Below are 20,443 nucleotides of genomic sequence, written 5' to 3'. Positions count from 1 at the left end.
TTCTGCTGAAGCGCCATCTTTCTTGTGAGAGTGATTGAGAGATTGAGAGATCGAGAGAGATTGAGTGTTCCATTCTCTTCCATTGAGAGAAAATTCCATCCATTGAAAGAAGATTTCTGTCATCTCCTTCGAGAGTCCCTTGAGAGTTATTCATTCCATTTGAAAGCGATTGTCCATCCATTGTGCTTGTGAGAAATAATCTCTGAGATAGGGGGAGTATGAGAGTCCTTTGAGAGCATTCGAATAATCTCCTTTGAAAGCAGCACTCTACTCCTAACTAAAGCCGACAACTAGTAGGAATCAGTCTCGCAGCACCTTCAACAAGTGGCATCAAGGCAATACTACAAGATATCCAAGCAACAATAGTAGGCCTCTTCAACAACTCCAAACTCGACGGCCATCAACAGGATCCAATGAGCTCTCTGCTAGCCCACTTCACAAAGTGGCTCCCCACAGTGCTAAGCCGCCTCCATCGCTATGCCTTCAAGCTTCCTGCATGACAATCTAGTTGCTCAACCAATGAGCTAAAGCACCAACAGCAGCCTACGACATTACATGCCAAGCTCCCTTGACTACCAGCAGCAGCTCTAGGCACAGCAAGCGGGTTTAGCGAATATCTCCAAGCCTCCAACGAATGCCCACGACCTCTCTAGTATGCTTCGCAAGCAGGGAAGCAAACAAATAGTGCAAACAAGCAAGAAAGTAGTGCACGCAAGCAAGCAAGTAGGGCAAGCATGGTAGACCCAACACTCTCAATCTGTGAAACACTGCCATTGACAGCCCATTCTCTAACTTACAAGTGTAATGGCTTTTTCTTGTCAAGGCTTTCAAATAAGTATTATAAAGTCGATTGGAATACAATATGTTAAGTACAATCAAATCAACCTACATAAAACACTCATTAGAAATCAAACCAAGCTACATAAAACAATCATTAGAAAATGAGGATAAAATGTACAAACAATAAAATACATAGAAATGAGATAACTACCAAACCAACACACATGCAAAGAGAGAAATGCAAAACTTTGGCATGCCACTTTAAATAGATGAATGGATCTTGTTGAACAAGCAACTAACCTAAGAGAGAATAAAAGAGAACCACTTGTGACTATAAACACACCTTTGCGAAGTAACTTGCAAAACTTATCCATGAAATACATCCCAAATGAAAGTGTAAACAACCAAATCATACCATCTATTATGCATGGATAACCCTTTAAAAAAAGTAGAACATTTGGTAGCTTAGAGAAGAGCTACCATGTGTAACGTAACTTTCATGGATCGAGGAGGTAGAAAGATGGGCAAAAATGGAAGGTTAAATATCTATGATACTGTCGTGTTAACTCTTGGACCCTACAACAAGGGTAGGAAGCATCGTCCTTTGGTGATGATGAGAAGCTTGGCTGCAAACATCTTGCTCGGCTTGCAAAGGCTAGAGTCAAGTGATTTTCATGCATTTGAGAAGAAAGAAAATGGAAATGTAAATAGCAAAATGAATCAATACCAGAGGGCCTTTAACTACCCAAGTGAAGACATTTTGGTTGGAGAACTTTTCACTTTGGATGCATCATTTGTGGTCTACTTTGTGGTATATTATGGCTATTGTTTTACAAAAAAATCCGAGGGCACAGTTTGCCAATTGATTCGTGATGATCATAAATCTAGGGTTCATACTCCTCAGTCATTGACAAGCAATTTGTTAGGTGGTATTCGACACAATTCCCATAAGGGAGCCACTCATCTCAAAAGTCGATGCACTTCAGTTTTTTCTTGGGCTTTTGATCATCAACATTTGGTAGCCACAACTTGAGGCAAGCAAACCTGGTTTGCAAGATTCTTTTATGAAGCGTTGGTGAACTTCTAGCTCACTCAAATTACGATCAAATGGCTCCAGAACATTTGCCTCTCTCCATCTCCCAGGATAGTGTACCTCAAAATGCCATCGAATGCAAGACCTAATTTTCAAGGATTTGATTTCAATTCCAGGGGATGCCTAGGGGAGTTCCTTGTTATCACTGTAAAATTGTCCATTTGGAGTCACTTCCAAGAAAAGGGATTTAATGTTCCCTAGACTAACTATGAGTCATAGATAGACTATCTATGGTTACATTGATATGTCAATCCAACTTCTCATGTACAGCTCCTAGATGAGAGACATCTTATACACGGTGGTCATCGGCATAATATCATCGATACTAAGGTTGAGGAGGAGTAAATCAACCAGCAAGGCTCATGACGAAGAGGAGGAGGAGTGATTCAACTTAATTGTGATGTGCACTTGAAGAAGAGCAAGGGATCACCATTTAGGTCATGTGACCAAGCCAAAAAATAGGCAATTATGAGTGGTGGGAGGCTCAAGAAATGATACATGGGTGATCGATGTTGAGCTAGAGAAGGGCATAATTTGCATAGTGCCGGTATAAATTTCAAGATGAATTATGGGAAGTCAATTGTTAGATCTATGCATTTTAAAGGTGACTTCCACTCTCTATTTACCTAAGATCAAAATCCTTGCAGAGATGGAGTCATTGCTCCACAATCTGGCAGCTTATCAGATGGTGGCTTTGCAAGAAGGTTAGTTAGGATCCAAGGTTCATCTTATTTTAGCTTTACTGTTTCCTTTGGCTTGCATGCCCCTATTGAAAAGGTTGTTATCTTTTTGAACTAGTTGTGCGTCTCCTATTGAAAGTTCTGCTATTTGCCGATTTTTATTCAGGAAAGAAAAGCTCTCGATGGTCGGAGTGATGCAAGGATATCCGTAAACGATTATGTCAAAAGAAACGATATGAAGTTTGAACGTCGAGAGAAGAATATTGAGGCTAAACCTCTAGACTGTCGTTGAACAATGTAAGCGTCCGTTACAATAGATTGTATCTACTGGAAATCAGTACATCATGTCACCAACATTAAGGCCGTTAATCTTCTCCTCGATTGCTGCCTGATTTTATTGGATACGCGGCCAAAAGCTGTACTCCATGTTCGACCGTGGGTACAACCGTGCAAGCATCAGTCATTTCTGCAGGCCTTTTTTTTCAGATCGGGCAAGTTTCAACTTCAACTTTTAAGATGATACGAGAGTGTGAACCCTTGATTGGGCCGCACGCAAAAAGGGTTTAGATCTCACGCTTCGAAAGAGCAGCTGCCAGCTTAGATTGCGCTAACCTGTGCTACGAAATCCTAGAAATGCTGAGCGGTTCTGTTGAATCTTGATGCAGGAGAAAACACCAGGGTTGGGGTGCATTTGAGTTTTTGAAATATCAACCGACGGATGGATGTACCTTGGCAGTTGGGCTCACGATGGGTTGCGAGACTTTTGAGAATGTGGCATGTGGCGATGTCTCGTGGGAGGTAACGATTACAATCGTTGGGTTGGAGCAAATTAGACGTCCTTAAACAAATCACATGTCGCGTGAGATAGCCTTTATACTTGCTGGCAGCTGATTAGAGCAATCACTCTGGTTAACATCTAGAACTACAGCAAAGATTTGGGAGACAGATTGCACCTCAAGCTCTTGTTTGGCTGTTTGTGCCTGCTATTGCCTTGCTTTAAGGCAGTCGGCTTTTCTTTTTCTTTGTATAGTTTTTTTTTCTTCCCTTAATGGAGTTTTGGTTTTTTTCCCCCCAAAAAACAAAAACAAATCACATGTTGGGCTTGGATAACCCCTGGAAGGACACTCTCTCCTAGAGCACATGACCACTTCTGGCTAGCCGCCTTTCATTGATGTGGCACTAAAACTCCTAATGGATGTGTCTGAGGGGAGGGTAGGGGGGTTCCTAACACTTTCGGAAGTGTTACCGAAGGCCTAGGGCCACTGGTGTGAGGAGCAAGTAAGCAAGGGCCACTAGTGTCATAGATGGTGCATGCAGAACGATGTTGTCAATGACGGAACGCATGTGAACAATGGTGTTACTGAAGGTGTGAGCGAGTGTAAGAGTGAAGCAAGCCTAGCAAAACGAAGTTACAAGAGCCGTCCTTCAACATGAACACAAGAGAACTCAAGCCACATAACATAGGGATCGTTATACAAAGTATATGAATCTTAGAAAAAGGAATTGCATGATCCAAGAAAATAATAGAATTATAGTGTGTGTGTGTGAGAGAGAGAGAGAAAGAGAGAGAGAGAAGAAGAAGAAGAAGAAGAATATATTATCGTCCTCTGAAGACCAAAAATCGGCCTATGGGACCTGAGCAATACAAAATCCTCGTACACAAAGACTCCTCCCTTGGAGGGGAGGGTATTAAGAGAAACTACCTTTATGTCTTAGGTGAGTTCCTGTGCTTGAAAAGCTTATAGACAAACGTTCCTAAAGCTGGGGGTGACCCGCTATGTAGCATATCAGCTAGTCTGTTATGTCCCTCGAGAAGAGAGCTAAATGCTTTCCGGATGTGAGTATAGTAAGGGCATATCATTACCATGTGTTCTTCAGTTTCTGCCATTCCCTGGTCACATAATTGGCATATTCTGCTCTCTTTTGGCATATCTTTCCATCCTCCTATTTCAATCTGCAGCTGGTGTGATCGGGTGCGAAGTGAGGCCAAAGCTCTTCGCTTATATATTGCCATAGGTGTGCAAATGTACTTCTGCGTGGCTGTTTCTCTTCCTGTATAAGTAGCCCAATATTAGGGGTTGATAAATGTACGGTAGTACTCAAACTTATCTCTGTTTTCAGCTGTTTGCCATTTCCTGTGTAATGCATTCAGCAAGTCATGATGAAAGGCATCCTCATCTACCTCCTCTGGAGAGTAGTCCAAGTACCTCTCTACCTCCCATTTTTGGAACCATTTTTTTAAAATCTAGTGCCCATCCAGATGCCAAAATCTTACCCTTATTCGTCTTTTGGGACTTTTGACTTTCTACCCATGCCCTCTTTGGCATCCTTTCATTATTCATGCGCTTGACCTTTGTGATGTATCTGAGTACTCTCTTCAAGGCATGCAACTCTATGGGTATGCATCCTGTCTCTAGGAGTAGGAGAGAGTAGGGTGTGGTAGCCTTGATGCCAAGGTGTCTTCTAATGAAAGATTTCTGCATTTTTTCTACATTATTCCATTTTGATGATGGTGTACTCCCCCCCCACCCCTCTACCCCATAGAGCACTGTTTGTACCACATATGCCCTGAAGTCATGTTTCGTACTTGCCACCTTCTTGTGTTGGTATTGCTGCAGTCATTTTCAAATTGATAATACTTTCCCCATCCTGCATCAATTCTCCGTTGCACACAGCTGCTCCATTTGTTATTGGCTGGAATTTCAATGCCTAAGTATTTGAATGAGTGCACTGTATCAACAAGTTGACCCATATATGAGATTGAAGGGGGATTACTTGGCTGTATAGTCTTGACTATCATGAGTTTAGTTTTGGAAACATTCACAGCTAGCCCACTTTCCGAACAGAAAATGCTGAGGATATCCATCATTTGTTGCATCTTACCCTCACTATTAGTGAAAACAACCACATCATCCGCATAAAGAAGCAAGTGAATCTCAAAATCTGCTAGGTAGAGGCTGGACAACCCTCTTTTACCTGCTTCTGTGTGCATCAGTTCCTCAAGTCTATCAATGCATAAACCAAACAAGGTGGGTGAGAGTGGGCATCCTTGTTTGACCCCCATATTGCTATAAAATTCTTGTGGCATCCCATCCTTACATTTTAATTGACATTTTACTTTCTCATAAAGTCTAAAGACAGCAAACCTTATTTCCTGAGGCACTTCTATGCATAACATTCTCTCCCATAGCACATCCCTAGGCACCGTATCGAATGCCTTCTTAAAATCAATGAAGCAACAAAAGAGTGCCTTCCCCTTAAGGCGGTAGTCCTCCATCAACACTCGGAGAGTAACTAGATGATCCACAGTGGAGTGTTTGGGCCTGAAACCCGCTTGTCCCATTGCCCTCTTCCTTTCTTTCTCTGCCCAAGCACTCAGCTTTGCCTCTACTATTGTACTATATAGCTTGGCTAGAGTAGAGCATACCATAATGGTTCTGTAGTTTGACACTTGATTGCGGTCACCTCCCTTGTAAATTGGCTTGATCCAGTTCTCTTGCCAATCGATTGGGAAACCATACACGAATGCTTGGTTTAGTGCCATTACTATGTGCCTTTGTGTGTGTTCATTGGACCACTTAATGAGTTCTACTGTGAGGTGTATAGTGTCTGCTGCCTTCCCATTTGCCATTTTCTTTAGGCCATCTTGCACATCTTCCAATGAGAAAATACCTTGAGTATTACCACTGAGAGACATGCTCGCCATGGGCCGAGCCTTGGGATGCATGTAGAGTTGTTGAACATACTCAAGCATCTCTATTTCTGTAAAATCTCCCATGATGTCATTTGGCCTTTGTTTAACTCCTTTCCATGCTCTTCTAGGGTTCTTGACAAAATCAATTGCATCTGACCATTCCTTTTTCTCAATATAAACATGCCTCTTTTTACGTGTGAGAGCATGGAACTGCTTCTCGGTTGCTCTTCTTTCATCTCCCATTGGAATCCCCTTTAGTGCACTCCTAACTGCCTTGCATTCAGCATCAAACCAGTCATTACATGGCAGCCCTTTCTTACGCTCTTTACTGCTCTTTTTGCACCCTAAAACTGTCTTAGCTGTGGTGAGAATGGCATTCTTCAATTGTGCCCAGCCAAATTTCTATTTTCCCAGCAGACATGCTTCTAAACTTTCAGCATATTCCACCTTTTTTGCCTCGTTCACCTAATAGCCACACTCAGCTGCTTTATGCTCCTCCAAAGTTGCCTTGGCCAGCAATATATTAAGCTCTACATAGAGTGGTATGTGATCCGAATCAAGAGACTTCGGGCCAAGTGAGAAATTGTGTATAAGATTGCAAGCTTCCAGATGAATCAATGCATAGTCAATTACACTAGCCCCCCCACTGGCAGGGAAACAAGTAGGGGAATTAGATGTTGGGAAAAGGGCTGTGCCATTTACCACCAACATGTGCATACCATTCATCAAATGCTCCAATGATGTACCATGAGCATTCACCACTTTATCCTTCGAGCATCTACACCAACTGGGGTCAATGTCTATCTCATGCTCCTTTATGTATTCTTGCTATGTGAGATATTAAAATTGTGAGTCTCCTATGCGTGCATTTAGGTCCCCAATAAGCATAACATTTCCTTGTTTGCTGAACATAGCAATATCTAAGCATAGGTCCCCAAATGGCTGGGATGGGTCAATCTCATGCCTCTAGTAGAAGGGGGATTCTCTATGAGGAATGTAGCATCCTGCAATATACAATGGCAAAGGGCTTCCTTTTACCATAACCCATATGTAGCGCTTATGGATGTCATCTTTGACCATAGAGATCTTGTCGTGTATATGGTCTTTGTATCTGCATGCTACCCCTCCCTGCCCTCGTAGGCCTGATTGCTTTTGCCAGACGGAGTGCACCAAATAGCCATCCATTTTAGGAATCCTATGTATATCCCTTTCCCAAGTCTCGGCAAGAAAGATAATGTCTGCATCATGTAACACTTCATTCAGACCAACTCCTTTATGCCAAGGAAAGCCTCTACAATTCCAAAACATGACTTTCAGCTTCTTCTGGGTCCCATAGGCCTTGCGTTCCTATTGAGCTTGTTCAACTCCTTGCTCTCTTTTTTTGACTCGGGTCTCATACATACATCTCCTTTCTTCTTGTTGCATAGGGGTGCGGTCTTCTGTCACGTAGAAAGGTGTTCCTTTTAAATAAATCCTGTTGCTGTCCAGGATGATTTCTCTCTTACGTGTGTCAAGCATTGTGCAAACAATTGCCCGATGACTTGAATTTTCATCCCTCTTTCTCCCTACCCGGTGTGCCCCGAAGACCACAACCTCTTGCATGGCAAAGTGCTCAGCAAAAAAGTCTTCTATGTCCTTTGCAAGTGAGAGAGGTGTTTCTTTTTCTTTTTCAGATCGACCCCGTAGGACAATATTTTGTGACCTTTTTTCTCTCTCTTTGTACTCATTGGCATCTATCCCTTCTTCTATTTTTTTCCCCTTTTCTACGTGTGCATTTGTCTGAGCATGCCCATTTACTACCTTACTTGCCCATGTCCCCGAGGTGCCTATATCTTGCTTGCAATCTAATTGAGGCTGTTGTGTCATATTTGCCCTCATTTTTTCCAAGATCTGTTCCATTTCAGCAACTTTCTCCTCTTGGATAACAGTCTTTTGCTCCAAGCTGGCTATGGAGCTCTCTTGCATGGCCACCCTTTGCTCCAAATCTGCATTTTTGTATTCTAGATATTGGCATTTCAGTGAAAGCTGATGTATCTCCTGCTCTTGGCGGTCCATTGTGCCTTGCAAAGCTGTCAAAAATGTCCAGATTCCAGTTTCATTAGAGAAAGTGTCTGCTGTGTCACCTTGAACTGGCATGAATGGAGCTGTTAGAATGTTCCCTTGTGCAGGAATGAATGGGGCTGCCTGTCCATCTAAAATGATGGTGGGTGGCTCAAAAATTGATGTCATTTGCAAAGCACTTGTTCTAATTGGCGTTATAGATAGAGAGTTTTTCATACTACCTCCAGAGCTCTTTGCCAAGGGAGTGGAATGTGCTGAAAGACCACTCCTATTGATTCTTTTGTTGAGACTGGTGGAAGCCATGGTTGAACTTGTGGCGCATCAAGAAACTGGCGATTGGCAGCGCACACACGATAAAAAATAGGTACAACAAGTATGAAAGTACTAGAAGGGATGAGGGGGCATAAAAAGATCTTGACGGTCAACTGCATTGGGGTTTTACCCCCCTTTCGAAGCTGATGGTGGCCTTAGATTTGCGATCTGAGTTGAAGAGATGTCTCAAACTTAAATCGCGAGTAGCGATCACCGCGCGCGACAGACAATAGGAGGAGCAGGTGTCCCGAACATGGATGTAGATTATTGGCGCAAAAGGATCCTGACGGCCAACCGCATCGGGGTTTTACGCCCCATTCGGAGCTGTTGGTGCAGTCCAAATCACCATTCGAGTTAAGCTAAGGGAGCTAGTGCTAGGAGGGGGAGGGGGAGGGGGAGGGGGAGGGAGGGGGGGGGAGGGGAGGGGGGGGAGGGGGGGGGAGAGAAAGAGAGTTCTCTCTCTCACAAACATAATTGTGGAAATAGGGGAGAGAGAGAGAGAGAGAGAGAGAGAGAGAGAGAGAGAGAGAGAGAATGCTCTCCACTAAAGGACTTCTTTAGGGTTTATGTCAGCTTATTTTTAATGGAGGAACAAAAAAACTAGGAAGCAACTATACATGAAACCTAGAAAAAGGAATCGTATGATCCAAGAAGATAATATAATTATGAGTACAAGGAACTAGTAGTGATATTGACATGAAATAAATGAACGTTGTTTAAGAAACTAATAGAAATTCCATGCCATTCTTGATGCCTTAACTTGAAGGGATAACAAGAATATATACATATCCCATGCATATTCCCAAGTAGCTTGATAGAAGATACAAAGTTATGTATTTGTCCCAACCACCAAGACACAACTCTATAGTGTGGTGTGACTATTCCATGTAAATTGATGTTAAATGAATCCTCTCATGTGAGATCTCCTTAAAGACTCATGTTTTGTTGCCATGTTTGAGTTATATTCAATTGAGAATTACCCAGATTCAACGCGACTCGCATGAACTATATAGATCGTAGGGTCACTACTTCCGTTTCGATCAGGGGATAGGGATGAAGATCAGGAAGGAGAAGGAATTATTCATTAATCTTGTAAGGGCATGACAAAAAATGACGAATGCATGAGAGCATTGGATATGATGAGCTTTTGGGACATATGGCTTAGGTCCTACTTTGTCATGATAAAGGCATTTGATGTCTTGAGTATTTTGATAAGAATACATTTTTCATCCATGACTTTATAGATTTAATTGATCGTATAGATGTTGTCATCTATAGTTCGCAAAGGTTGTTGGATCATAAGGTAGAGACTTTGAACTTGACACGCTTCCTAGAAGAGATGTGGTGGTCAAAGAGAATATTCAAAAAAGTGGAGCGTCAAGACATATGGGAAGGTTGTAAGATGGGCCAATTATAAATGTAGGCTACAGGAGATGGAAGGTAGGGGATGGAGGAGAATGAAGCACATGCAAAATGTGAAGTCAAAGAAACTTTTATGGAAGAGAATTTGTGGCTTGGGAGAAGTGATCAGTTGTGGGTGGGAAGAGTCATAGGCACGAGGGAGGAAAAGGTAGGCTCACTTGCACATGAAGAGGTGATATGAAGATAGGAAACATGTTGGTTGATGTAAACTAGTGCAAGGATGGGACATAAAGAGGGAGGGAGGCACTTACGGAGGGAAGGGGAAGTTTTGCATTGGTTGAGGTCGTTCATATATAGACTGTAGGAAGGACGGGATGCAAGACAGAAGGGGGCTACCACATCTTGAAGTGTGTGTGGAGGGGGGAAGTGTTTAAAGGATGGAGTTTGTGAGGTCCCTGTGCAAATAAAATAGAGTTTATTTATGGTGCTGGGGAGGCTGTGATATGGTTGGGCATATGACTATAATTCTGATTAAGTTGAAATTAAGAAGTTTGAAATATAACTTAACGTACATTGTAGATTAACCATGGTCGATCACCACACTATGTGAGTTTGCTATGGTAATACCTAGGGTTTAAGAATCCAGATCGATGGTAAGCATGATGTGTGCAATCCATGTGGTGAGGTTGTTCAGAATTGAGTGTTTGTGTGATGTCATCCTTCGGGGGTAACAAACTTGTGCCTACTTTGTAGACGAGCATGGTGGGATGAGACAAGTATGGGGGTGGAAGGGGAGAGAGTGGATGTAAAATGAATGCAAGGAGGGGTTGCAAGCAATGCTAGCGAAGAACTTTTTTCCCAACCAATCAAAATAAAGATAGTGTCCAAGGTCCAAGTGAGCCGTTTTTTGCATCTCAAAACACACATAGTTACTAGAATCTTAATCCATATTTTAGAAATTTGAGCTGATCATTTTTCTCATTTTTATTTTTCAGTGAAAAGAAAGCCAAGCTGATTTGCTCAATTTTAGCCATTGTAAAATATACTAAAGGGGTGTTTCTTTCTAGCATTTGACAAGTGTTCACATAAAATAAAGTTGAAATGGATTTTGTAAATTTGGGGATTTTCACTTAATTTATAACTATCTAATCTTTTTTTCCTAAGGCCAAAATCAAAATTATTAACCCGGGTTTTACAACAACATTGCATTGGACATTGGATGGAGATGATTGATTAGGGGTTAAGGTAAACCAAGATGAGGGCAAAGGTAAGGGTAAGGGTGGTTCTTTCACATTGAGGCTCATTTCATCTTCTATCAAGGTTCTCGGTTGGATTGAAAAAGATTTGAGTTGTAGGATCTTCCACTCTTCTTTCGGAGAAGTTCAAATCCATGTATTGGCAGGTGGCCATCAACGTCCACCTAGGTGTATGTCCCTGTCTAGCCTAGACGATGCTTAATAGTCACTATCCAGCCTAGAAGATCTGCAGAATGTTGAGTTACCCAGGAATTACAGGTAGAAATGAAACACACTCATAGTTGTTGCTGATTCCCTGTCGGTGGTGGGACCCTCAATGTGTGGTTGGAAGTTTTGAAATGCAAAATGGCTCTAGGGCGGCTATTGCCGCTTGCCATTTTGTTTCTCAGAACTTCATTCCTGGGCATTTCCCCTATCTTCAGGGTAAGGCTGTGTGGGTTCACACCACCCGTCGGCCATCCTCCAAAACGTCGTGTGAAAGGTGGTTGTTCTAGCCAGGGCCCAATAGGAGGAATGGTGGGCCATCATCTTGCTTCTCATTCATTTCAAAATCATGTGATTGGTGTGAGGTTTTGGAGGAGATGTAATTGGCCAATCATGTCACAGTTGCACAAGCTAGGCGATAGTGCGTGGGCAGCCACCATCATGAACCCGACACAAATCTTTTATGTCAGTGCCCGAGCGAGGTGGTGTGAATGACGGCACCGTCTCCAAGGGGGGGCTTCTCCTGATTCCATGCTCGAATCATGCTCTCTCTTCTCTCTTTGGGGGGGGGGGGGGGGGGGGGGGTGATCTTGAAAGCTATAAGGGTGATGCAAATCTTCTTCATTTTCATTTTCTTCATCTTCATCTTCATCTTCATCTTCATCTGCAGTTTGTTCAATTTTTCCGTTGTGTTGGAGTTTTTGGTCTCCTGTGAGCGAACACAGACAGAACAAGAACAATCTGCAGAATCCATGGCGACCTCTCAGCTCGAACTCGACGAATATCAGAAGTTCGTTTGGCGCATGAACCCCCCCAGGTCCTTCCTTCTTCCCCTCCCTCTTTCCTTCGCCTTCCCTTCTTGCATTTCCCTTCTCACTCCTTCTCTCTCTCTCTTTCTCTCTCGCAGAATCGTCGTCGATAACTCCTCCTGCCACAAATCCTCCCTTTTCAAGGTTTGCTCGCCATCTCTCTCCTCCTTTCCTAGCTTCCTTCGCCTCTCTTTCTAACCTCCTTCACCATCTCCTCTCACTCCCCTCCTTCCCACCTTGCAGGTCGATAGCTCCAACCGCCACGGCATTTTGCTCGACGTCGTTCAGATCCTCACGGACCTTGAGCTCACCATCCACAAGGCCTACATCTCCTCCGATGGCGGATGGTTCATGGATGGTGAGCTTGCTCTTCGCGCTCCCTCTCGCCTCTTGGCGCTTCCAAGAACCCACTGATGGTTTGTAGGGAAAAAAAATTCGCGGTTTGTTTGCGCGTCTTGAGAACTCCTTTTCTGTGTTTCCAGTGTTCCATGTGACAGACGCTGCTGGAAACAAAGTGACGAACGAAGAGACCATCCGATTTATCGAAAAGGTTTGGGCTCCGCGTAGCCTTCCTCCATTTTGGGCCGCGCCCTGTTCTCTGATGTTCTTTGCTTTGTCGGAGACGTTGCCAAGAATGACATGAAATACCCCGGAAAACTTGTCCAGAGTATTGGTGTTGGCCATCAGTATCCGGGAAGCGTTGGGGTGCAATCCGCAGCCGAACACACTGCCATAGAGCTTACTGGAACGGACAGACCCGGCCTTATGTCGGAGATTTCTGCCCTCCTAGCCGAAATGCGATGCAACGTAGTGGCTGCCGAGCTCTGGACGCACAACATGAGAGTGGGCTGCTTAATCTATGTTACAGACGAAGTCAACGGCGGCCCAATCGAAGAACAAGAGACGCTCAACAGGATCAAAGAGTCCCTTTGCAACGTGCTGAAGGGTAGCGAAGATTCGAAGGGGGCAAAGACAGACTTCTCTACCAGTGTGACTCACACAGAAAGACGTTTGCACCAGATGATGTTTGCTGATCGAGACTATGAAAGAGAAGACGAGGAGAACATGTGGGATCTGGATGGCAAGATAACAGTGGAGAACTGCGATGAGAAAGGCTACTCCGTGCTTAACATCCAGTGTAGGAACCGTCCCAAGCTGCTGTTCGACACACTGTGTACTTTGACGGACATGGAATATGTTGTCTTCCATGCCACCATTGATTCGGACGGGCAGAGAGCTTACCAAGTAAGTATGCTTCTTCATCCCTTGTCTTCTTCATGAATGGTTTGGGGAGATTTTTGTTTGACATCTTGACTCCTTTATTCTCAGGAATATTACATTCGGCACGTTGATGGTCGTATCCTCAATTCAGAGGCCGAGAGGCAAAGGGTCATTCAGTGCCTGAGAGCGGCCATTCAGCGCCGGGTTTCTGGGGTAACTCTTGCTTTGTATCAGATAGTTAGCTAGCGAGCGCTAGAAAACTGAGCTTTGCTCACAATCAGTTCTTAGAACATGGGCTTTTCTGTTCATAGATCTTTGCTACTTTCTTGGTCTTAATTGGCTCTGTGATATGGGTTTTTCTGCAGGGCTTGAGACTTGAGTTGTGCACTAGCGACAGAGTTGGGCTTTTATCAGACGTAACACGTATATTCCGAGAGCATGGGCTATCCGTAACGAGAGCAGATGTCTCCACCAGGGGCAATAAGGCAATCAATGTGTTCTACGTTACAGATGCTGCAGGCAATAGTGTGGATCTGAAAGTGATCGAAGCTGTTAGGCGAGAGATAGGGCAAACTGTCCTGCAGGTGACCGAAATGCCCTTATATACAAAGTCAACGCCCCCAGAGGCCTCTGGAACCTCCAGATTTTCCCTGGGCAACTTGTTTGGCAGGCCTTCCCAAGTCCTTTACAATCTGGGCTTTATCAAATCCTATTCATAGTATTGAGTTGCATCATCGCCTGCTGAACTCAGCATGCGACATCATGTCCCCTCCCTTCCCACTTTCCACTACCTGGGGTTTTAACCTAATGTTCCAGAGGGCCTTGCCTTTATCTTGTCCTTACACCATCCTTCTCTTTTACCTGAAATCAGCCATCCCTTTTCCCATTCTGGAGGCTCAAACCATTCTGCAACGGCTCAACAAAAAGTGCAGTGCGACATTCAAACTAGTTATAGGGGACGTTAGCCCTGAAGGTCTCTCCTGTAATTGTATCATGTACTATACTTTGGGCTTCAGATCCTGGCAAGCCTTGTACATATAAAGATTTTTTGGGAATTTCTCGGCGGGATACTCACATAAAGGGATATGAACTTCTGCTAGGGCTCCTCGTTGTATATAGCTTACCATGCATAAAGCTTGGAGGCCTCATTGTATAAACCTTCCCATTTATAAAGCTTGTATTTTCTGTTTATATTCAAGGACCGAGACTGGTCGCTTCTCTGGGGCAGCTATGAAATTGAGATTTATGGCTGATATGGTTCTAAAGGACATAGGGGTCACTCAGCCTACTCAAAACTTCTTAGCCTAGCAAAGAATTATGCAGTGTATGTGCTTCTTCCATGAATCTCCAAGTTTTAGATGTGAGCATATTTGAAACCCTCTCCTGCTATTCGGCAGACATGGCTGTGCTTTGCAGATATAGATCATGTTTTAGTAACAGAATCCCTACCCAACTATGGTATACCTGGTCAAATGGGTGATTTTCAAAGGTGTGCTTGGTCCCTTGAGAACCACCTGGCATTCCTGTTGCCAGCCTGTTCACAAGACGGCACGAGAAATAGGTACCTCTAACTCTGCAATCACAGCAATCATCTTACATCAAACAAGCGGCACGTTGCACTGGCACAATCAACGTTTGCGATTGCAGAATAAAAGGCTTGATCTGAAACTAGCTAGCACACCAAATTCTGAACGTAGTCCGAGTATATTATAAATTCCACCATCATATTAGCACTGCACCCAAGGTTATAGAGCATACTCTTCTACGTGTTGCACATTTTTCCTGATTCCATGCAGTTTGCCATGCCCATGGGTCAATCTCTCTTACTGGAGTCCCTGTCACCAGTAGAAGTGATATTGCATCTAAAATCTGCAGGTGCAAGTGTTGCCTAGGTACCGCTAGATTCTAGAGGCTGTCATTTGTGTATACATTGTGAGGGTACGTTAAATCCCCATCCTTCACATTGAAATTCCAATTGTACATCTGCTCATACTATTCTCCGTGTGTCTAGCAAAGAAGCTTAACCAATTGTGCAGTGCAACTTTCTACTACAATTTGCCATTCTCTAGGTGGAAATCGCTTCTAGCAAAGAAGTCTCTGTGCTGCTCCTCATCTTGCCAATCAGCTAATTGTGCATTGCAACTTTCTACCACCTTTCGCCATAGATCTTCTATCCCATAGAGGTGTTGGACATGGCTCCACGGTTGCTTGTCCACTTTGAACTTCTTTCGCCTCTCCTCCCTTGCAACCACCTCTTCAGACTCCTCTTCTTGTGTCTGTTGGGGCATTCGAGGTGGCCTCTCGCGCCTAGGGGTTTGCTTTGTCCTTGGTCTCTTTTCCTTTTCACGAGGCTGTGAGACAGCAGGCTGAGGCTCTTGCTCAGCTCGTACTAGAGGCTCCTCATATCTGATAATCTCAAGGCACAGAGGGTTGATGGTGCTCTTCTGTGCGGTCTGCTTGGTTGGAGGATTGGGGCCAAGGTTCATTAGATCTGCGAGCCCACCAAATACTTCCTCTTGTTGTGGCCCGTGTAATCTCTCCATCTCCTCTCTTTGCCTTTCTTGCTCCCCTTGTTGGTCTAGATGCTCCATGCCAGGACCCCACGGAGGAGGGAGGGGCAGTTGATCAGGATTGACTGGACTATTTTGCCCCTCTCGGGAGACCTCTCTACTTCCATGGTTAGTTGTGTGGAAGGATTGAGAGGACCCCTCATTGTGCTTGGTTCCTTCATCGTGCTGGAATTCCTCATGGTGCTGAGATCCCTGGGATCCCCCATGAGAGTCGGATGGTGGGGAATCGCGTTGCTTGGACTCCTGATGATGAGAACCGCCTTCAGATCCCTGGTGATCATTGCCCTCTTGGCCACTGGGGCTTGCAGTGTGTTCGGAGGCCATGGCGTTGTGAGGAGGACAACGGGTAGCATCTAAATGGTGTCCAGTGGGTCTAGTAGTTTGTTTAACTCGTGCCATAGAAACGAGAGATTTTAGGGTTTTGAAGTGCTTTATATAGTCTCTTTTAAAGCACTTTAGGGTTTTTCTTTTAAATTAGGGTTTTTTGAGTGCACCTCCTCCCCCCCAGTCTTTTGTCGCCAGTTCGGTAATACTTAATCTTCACTACCATCCCTCCCAACCCACTCACCCCTCCGCCCTGCCATGTTGCACATGCAATTCTGCAATTTCCAAACAATTTGTGAATTTTGGAATCTATAATTGACTCAAAATAGTGTTAACTTTATTCATCAAACATTTTATATTTGGGGCTCTCTTAGGACCCAATGCTTCCCCTGTCTGACTCTATGTTGCAACCAAAGTGCAACCCCTTGGCTCCCTATTGAGGACTTTCAAGCAGCACATCTCCTTATCTTCTTGACATGTTGAACCGCTTTTGCGAGACTTGAGACCTCTACCTTATCGCGCTTGAGAGTCCCGGCCTCTAGACATCTATAAAACCAATCGAACATTTCATGTAGTGCATTGCTTCGTGTGATACCACTCCCAATGTCTTGTATTCTTGAAGTATGCTGCCCCTCTGTAGTGTGATTTCTCCATTCCTTGAGTATTCCAAATGGACAGAGGGCCCCATTGCTCCCATGGACACTTTAGCATGAAGATTTTGTGTCTTTCCTAATTGTTTCTTGTCCTGCTTAAGCTTCACATTGCCTCCGTGGAGTCCCATTAGTGAGAGTAGTTCTTCAGCTTTTGCAATGCATTGTGCAGATACTTGCTGTGGCCTCAAATTCCAAGCATAAACTAGATGGATTTACAGTAACTTATCAAGTATACACAGTTCAGCATGCAAAGTACACACGTGTACCCGCTCCAATGGAATTGGTAGAATGGGGCCCCACTTAGGATCCTTTTTGCTCAGGGGCTGCACTTTGGTTGCAAGAAAGGATGCCATTTTCCCACTGTAGGCTTCCCTTTTGCATCTTATGAGAGTGGGTGCAATACAAGCATGTCCATTTTGCATCTGCACCTGTATCACAACCATGCAAGCACTTGAGGGTCTTCAAATCACCAACTAGATGCCATTCAACTTGAAATGTTCCATGCCCATCCACAATTAATGTTTGCCCTGCCTCTTGTCTTCGAATAATCGACGGGATGCCGGTTCTCTCCAAAACCCACTTCAATTTCTCGTGGCACTCCTTTGGGGTCTCAAACGCTACAAGCCACCATATGTCCTTCTTAGATTGGATTGAGAAACCCTGCTCAACTTCCTCATCCCCTTGAGCAAAATGCAAGGCATCATTCATAATACAAATGCTCAACCTCTCTAGCTTGTGCTCTTTTACCAACTGAGCTTCATCCATTTTTATAACAAATACTAGCTTGCCAACTATACAATGAAAGAGAAATTCAGTAAGGATATAGAAATCAGAAGAAATAAAGTTGAATGTGAAGAGGGAATTTCTCTTACCTTCCTCTCTCATCCCATAGAATTTGATCTTTGCTCTCTGCAAATTCTCTACATCCATGTAAACATTATTGAAGGCATTCATCTCAAACGTTTGGATGCCAGATTTCTTTTTACTCTTCCAAGTCATTATGCCACTTACACAATGGTATCCTCTAAGATTTTCTCTAGCACATTGGTTTGTTTCTTGATGTGCAAGCCTTACAGACCACGGTGTTGGCAATGGCATTGTAGATATCTTATACTTTTCCTCCATAGCAGACTTGAAAATTTCAAAAACAGAATTGTAAGCTTCATGACTTACACCAGCAACATCACAAGCTCCAAGCACCTCCTTTGCTTGGACGAGGCCCTTGAAATCCTTCATTACCTCTCTAGCAACTTGTTTACGTAGCCCTTTTTGTCTAGGGTCCTTCAACACTTCCATGACATCACTTGGCTTTATTAAACTTCTTAGAACATATGAAGGATCACTATCATCCATTTCCATTGTTCCCATCACATCTTGCATGAAATTCCTAAAGTAGAGTACAAATGAGTCTTAGTGGAAAGTGCAACACCACAAATATTTTGGGATAAGAAATTTCATTGAAAATTTGGGGAACTAACCTTGCAGCCTGTATTCTCCTCTTTCGGGCACCACTATTGGTTGACAATGCATCCATAGATTGCAATTGTCTTTTCCTCTCCCTCAGTCCCAAAGGTGCTCCCTTCAACTTTTGTACTCGTTCTATCGACTTCTCTCGTTCCTTCTCCACAGCACGTTGAACTTGGGCATAGATAGACCTTTCCAAATCTTGTTTGCTTTCAGCAAGCTTCTGGATTGATTCTTCCAATTCATGTCGCTCCAAGTTCAGTGCATGTGCTTTCTCACTGAGTTCTTTGTTTCACAATTGGAGATCTTACATACTATTATGCATTGCCACAATAGTAATATTTCCCAAATGTGCAAGTTCTGCTTGGGCTCTCTGCACCTCGCTTGCTTGCATAGCCAATGTCTGAGAATGGTTCAATCGATTGCAATAACCGAGCAATCCAGCATGTCCCTTGCCAACAAACCGAACAACATCATGCACTGTATGAAAAGGAGGACTCTTTTGGGTGGCAGGGTCTAAAGGATACAAGTTTCCATCCACCCAAAGGTCAAGATGCTTCTTCCCTTGCAATCGAAGACTGTGGAGCACACTTTGAGGAGTTCCAATACATCCCAAAGAACGTGTGCTTGCGTATTCTGCCTCCAATTGTAGGTCCACATGGTACTTGTTCGATATGTCCTCGAATGGTGCCATGAGTACTTAAAGAGAGGTATCAGTGATGCAGGCTAAAATGTAGGGGAGAGCTGGCAAAGATGGAGCAATGAGAGGGAGAGAGTAGCAAGGAAGAGGGAGGAGGAGAAGCAGATGAGGGCAAGAGGAAGAGGAGGAGAAGAGTAGGGCAACCACTGTAGAAGGGAGGAGGAGGGGAGAGATGCTACAGGAGGGAGGAGGGGAGAGATTCTGCAGGAGGGAGGAGTAGAGGAGAGGGATCTTGGACGGCTAGAGAAGGAGGGGAGAGGAAGGAGGGAGGAGGAGCCGGAAGGAGGAGGAGGGGAGAGGGAGGAGGGAGGAGGAGGAGCAAGACGGAGGAGGGGAGAGGAGGAGGGAGGGGGAGGGAGGGAGAGGGAGAGGGAGAGGGAGAGGGAGGAGGAGGGAGGGAGGGAGGGAGGGAGAGAGAGGGAGGGAGGGAGAGAGAAAGAGAGGGAGGGAGGGAGATTCGAAATTTGAAATTCAAATTTCAAAAAGTGGCCCCCTCCCCTCATTGATGGGGGGAGAGGTGGGCTTAACCCACCTAGGTTGGGCTGGCTAGGCCTCTTTGGGACCCTCCAAGCCCCTTGCATTAGCCCACTAAGCATTCCCTAATCCATTCCTTATGAGGTCCTTTTGAGACCCCAATTCTCCCCTAATGACTACTTGCCAGAAGATGAAGATATTACTCCAAGATGCTGCAATCCTTAACAAAATCTATTTATGTGTTCTGGATGATGTCCATGAGGTGGGGTTGCAAGCGCAAGCTCAAGACTTTGGCTAAGATCTTGTAAGCAGTGTCCAAAAAAGTAGTTGGTCTCCATTGGAAAATGTTTGACCTACCCCCCCTTTGGGATCAAATAAATCCAACCTTGGCTCAAGGAATGTGGAATAGTGCTAGAGTCGAGAATCTCTCGAAAAGCCAACCATGAATGTGTTGCACCAAATAGGGAAGGTTGGGGTAGGATAGGGCTAAATACGAGACTCGATGGGGATACGGGATATTGGAGGGAATGGAGATGACTTTACAAGAGCAGGGGTGGTGGTAGCAATAAGTAATAGCAACACAACCAACAAAAAGCTACGTGTGTCACATTGCAACAACACTTTTGTCACTTTGCAACATTAACATCACAAAACATTTGTTTTGAATTTAAAAACTGGCGGGGAAAACCGTTAGCAATAAAGTGCTACTTGTGCACAAAACAATAGTCTAAATTTGGCAATAATTGCAATGCAACATACACAATTCAAAACATTTTTATCTCAAAG

The 20,443-nt window shown here is 44.1% G+C and overlaps 1 protein-coding gene across 2 annotated transcripts; it reads left to right on the top strand.

Annotated features, from left to right (window-relative positions):
- Positions 1 to 12,032: 12,032 nt before the first annotated feature.
- Positions 12,033 to 14,742, top strand: LOC147900266 (ACT domain-containing protein ACR4-like). 2 transcript variants are annotated; one of them, XM_087376695.1, is made up of 7 exons: positions 12,033 to 12,259; positions 12,350 to 12,395; positions 12,495 to 12,609; positions 12,734 to 12,801; positions 12,918 to 13,500; positions 13,660 to 13,685; positions 13,838 to 14,742. In XM_087376695.1, the coding sequence occupies exons 1-7, from the start codon at positions 12,051 to 12,053 to the stop codon at positions 14,189 to 14,191; spliced, it is 1,401 nt and encodes a 466-aa protein (XP_087232821.1). In that variant the 5' UTR covers positions 12,033 to 12,050; the 3' UTR covers positions 14,192 to 14,742. The 2 variants fall into 2 exon arrangements, with proteins under 2 accessions (XP_087232821.1, XP_087232820.1); XM_087376694.1 differs by having other exon boundaries at positions 12,036 to 12,259; positions 12,918 to 13,496; positions 13,581 to 13,685; positions 13,838 to 14,729.
- The last annotated feature ends 5,701 nt before the right edge of the window (positions 14,743 to 20,443 follow it).

Source organism: Dipteris shenzhenensis, chromosome 7 (assembly GCF_047967505.1).
Source record: "Dipteris shenzhenensis isolate YYH24624 ecotype China chromosome 7, Dip_SZ_1.0, whole genome shotgun sequence".
Lineage (NCBI taxonomy): Eukaryota > Viridiplantae > Streptophyta > Polypodiopsida > Gleicheniales > Dipteridaceae > Dipteris > Dipteris shenzhenensis.
This window is presented reverse-complemented; position numbering and strand designations above follow the sequence as displayed.

Coding starts and splice junctions, on each gene's coding strand:
- LOC147900266 (XM_087376694.1), top strand. CDS start 12,051: ATGCAAATCTTCTTCATTTTCATTTTCTTCATCTTCATCTTCATCTTC. Junction 12,260..12,349: donor TGGCGCATGAACCCCCCCAG/GTCCTTCCTTCT, acceptor TCTCTCTCGCAG/AATCGTCGTCGATAACTCCT. Junction 12,802..12,917: donor CCATCCGATTTATCGAAAAG/GTTTGGGCTCCG, acceptor AAACTTGTCCAG/AGTATTGGTGTTGGCCATCA.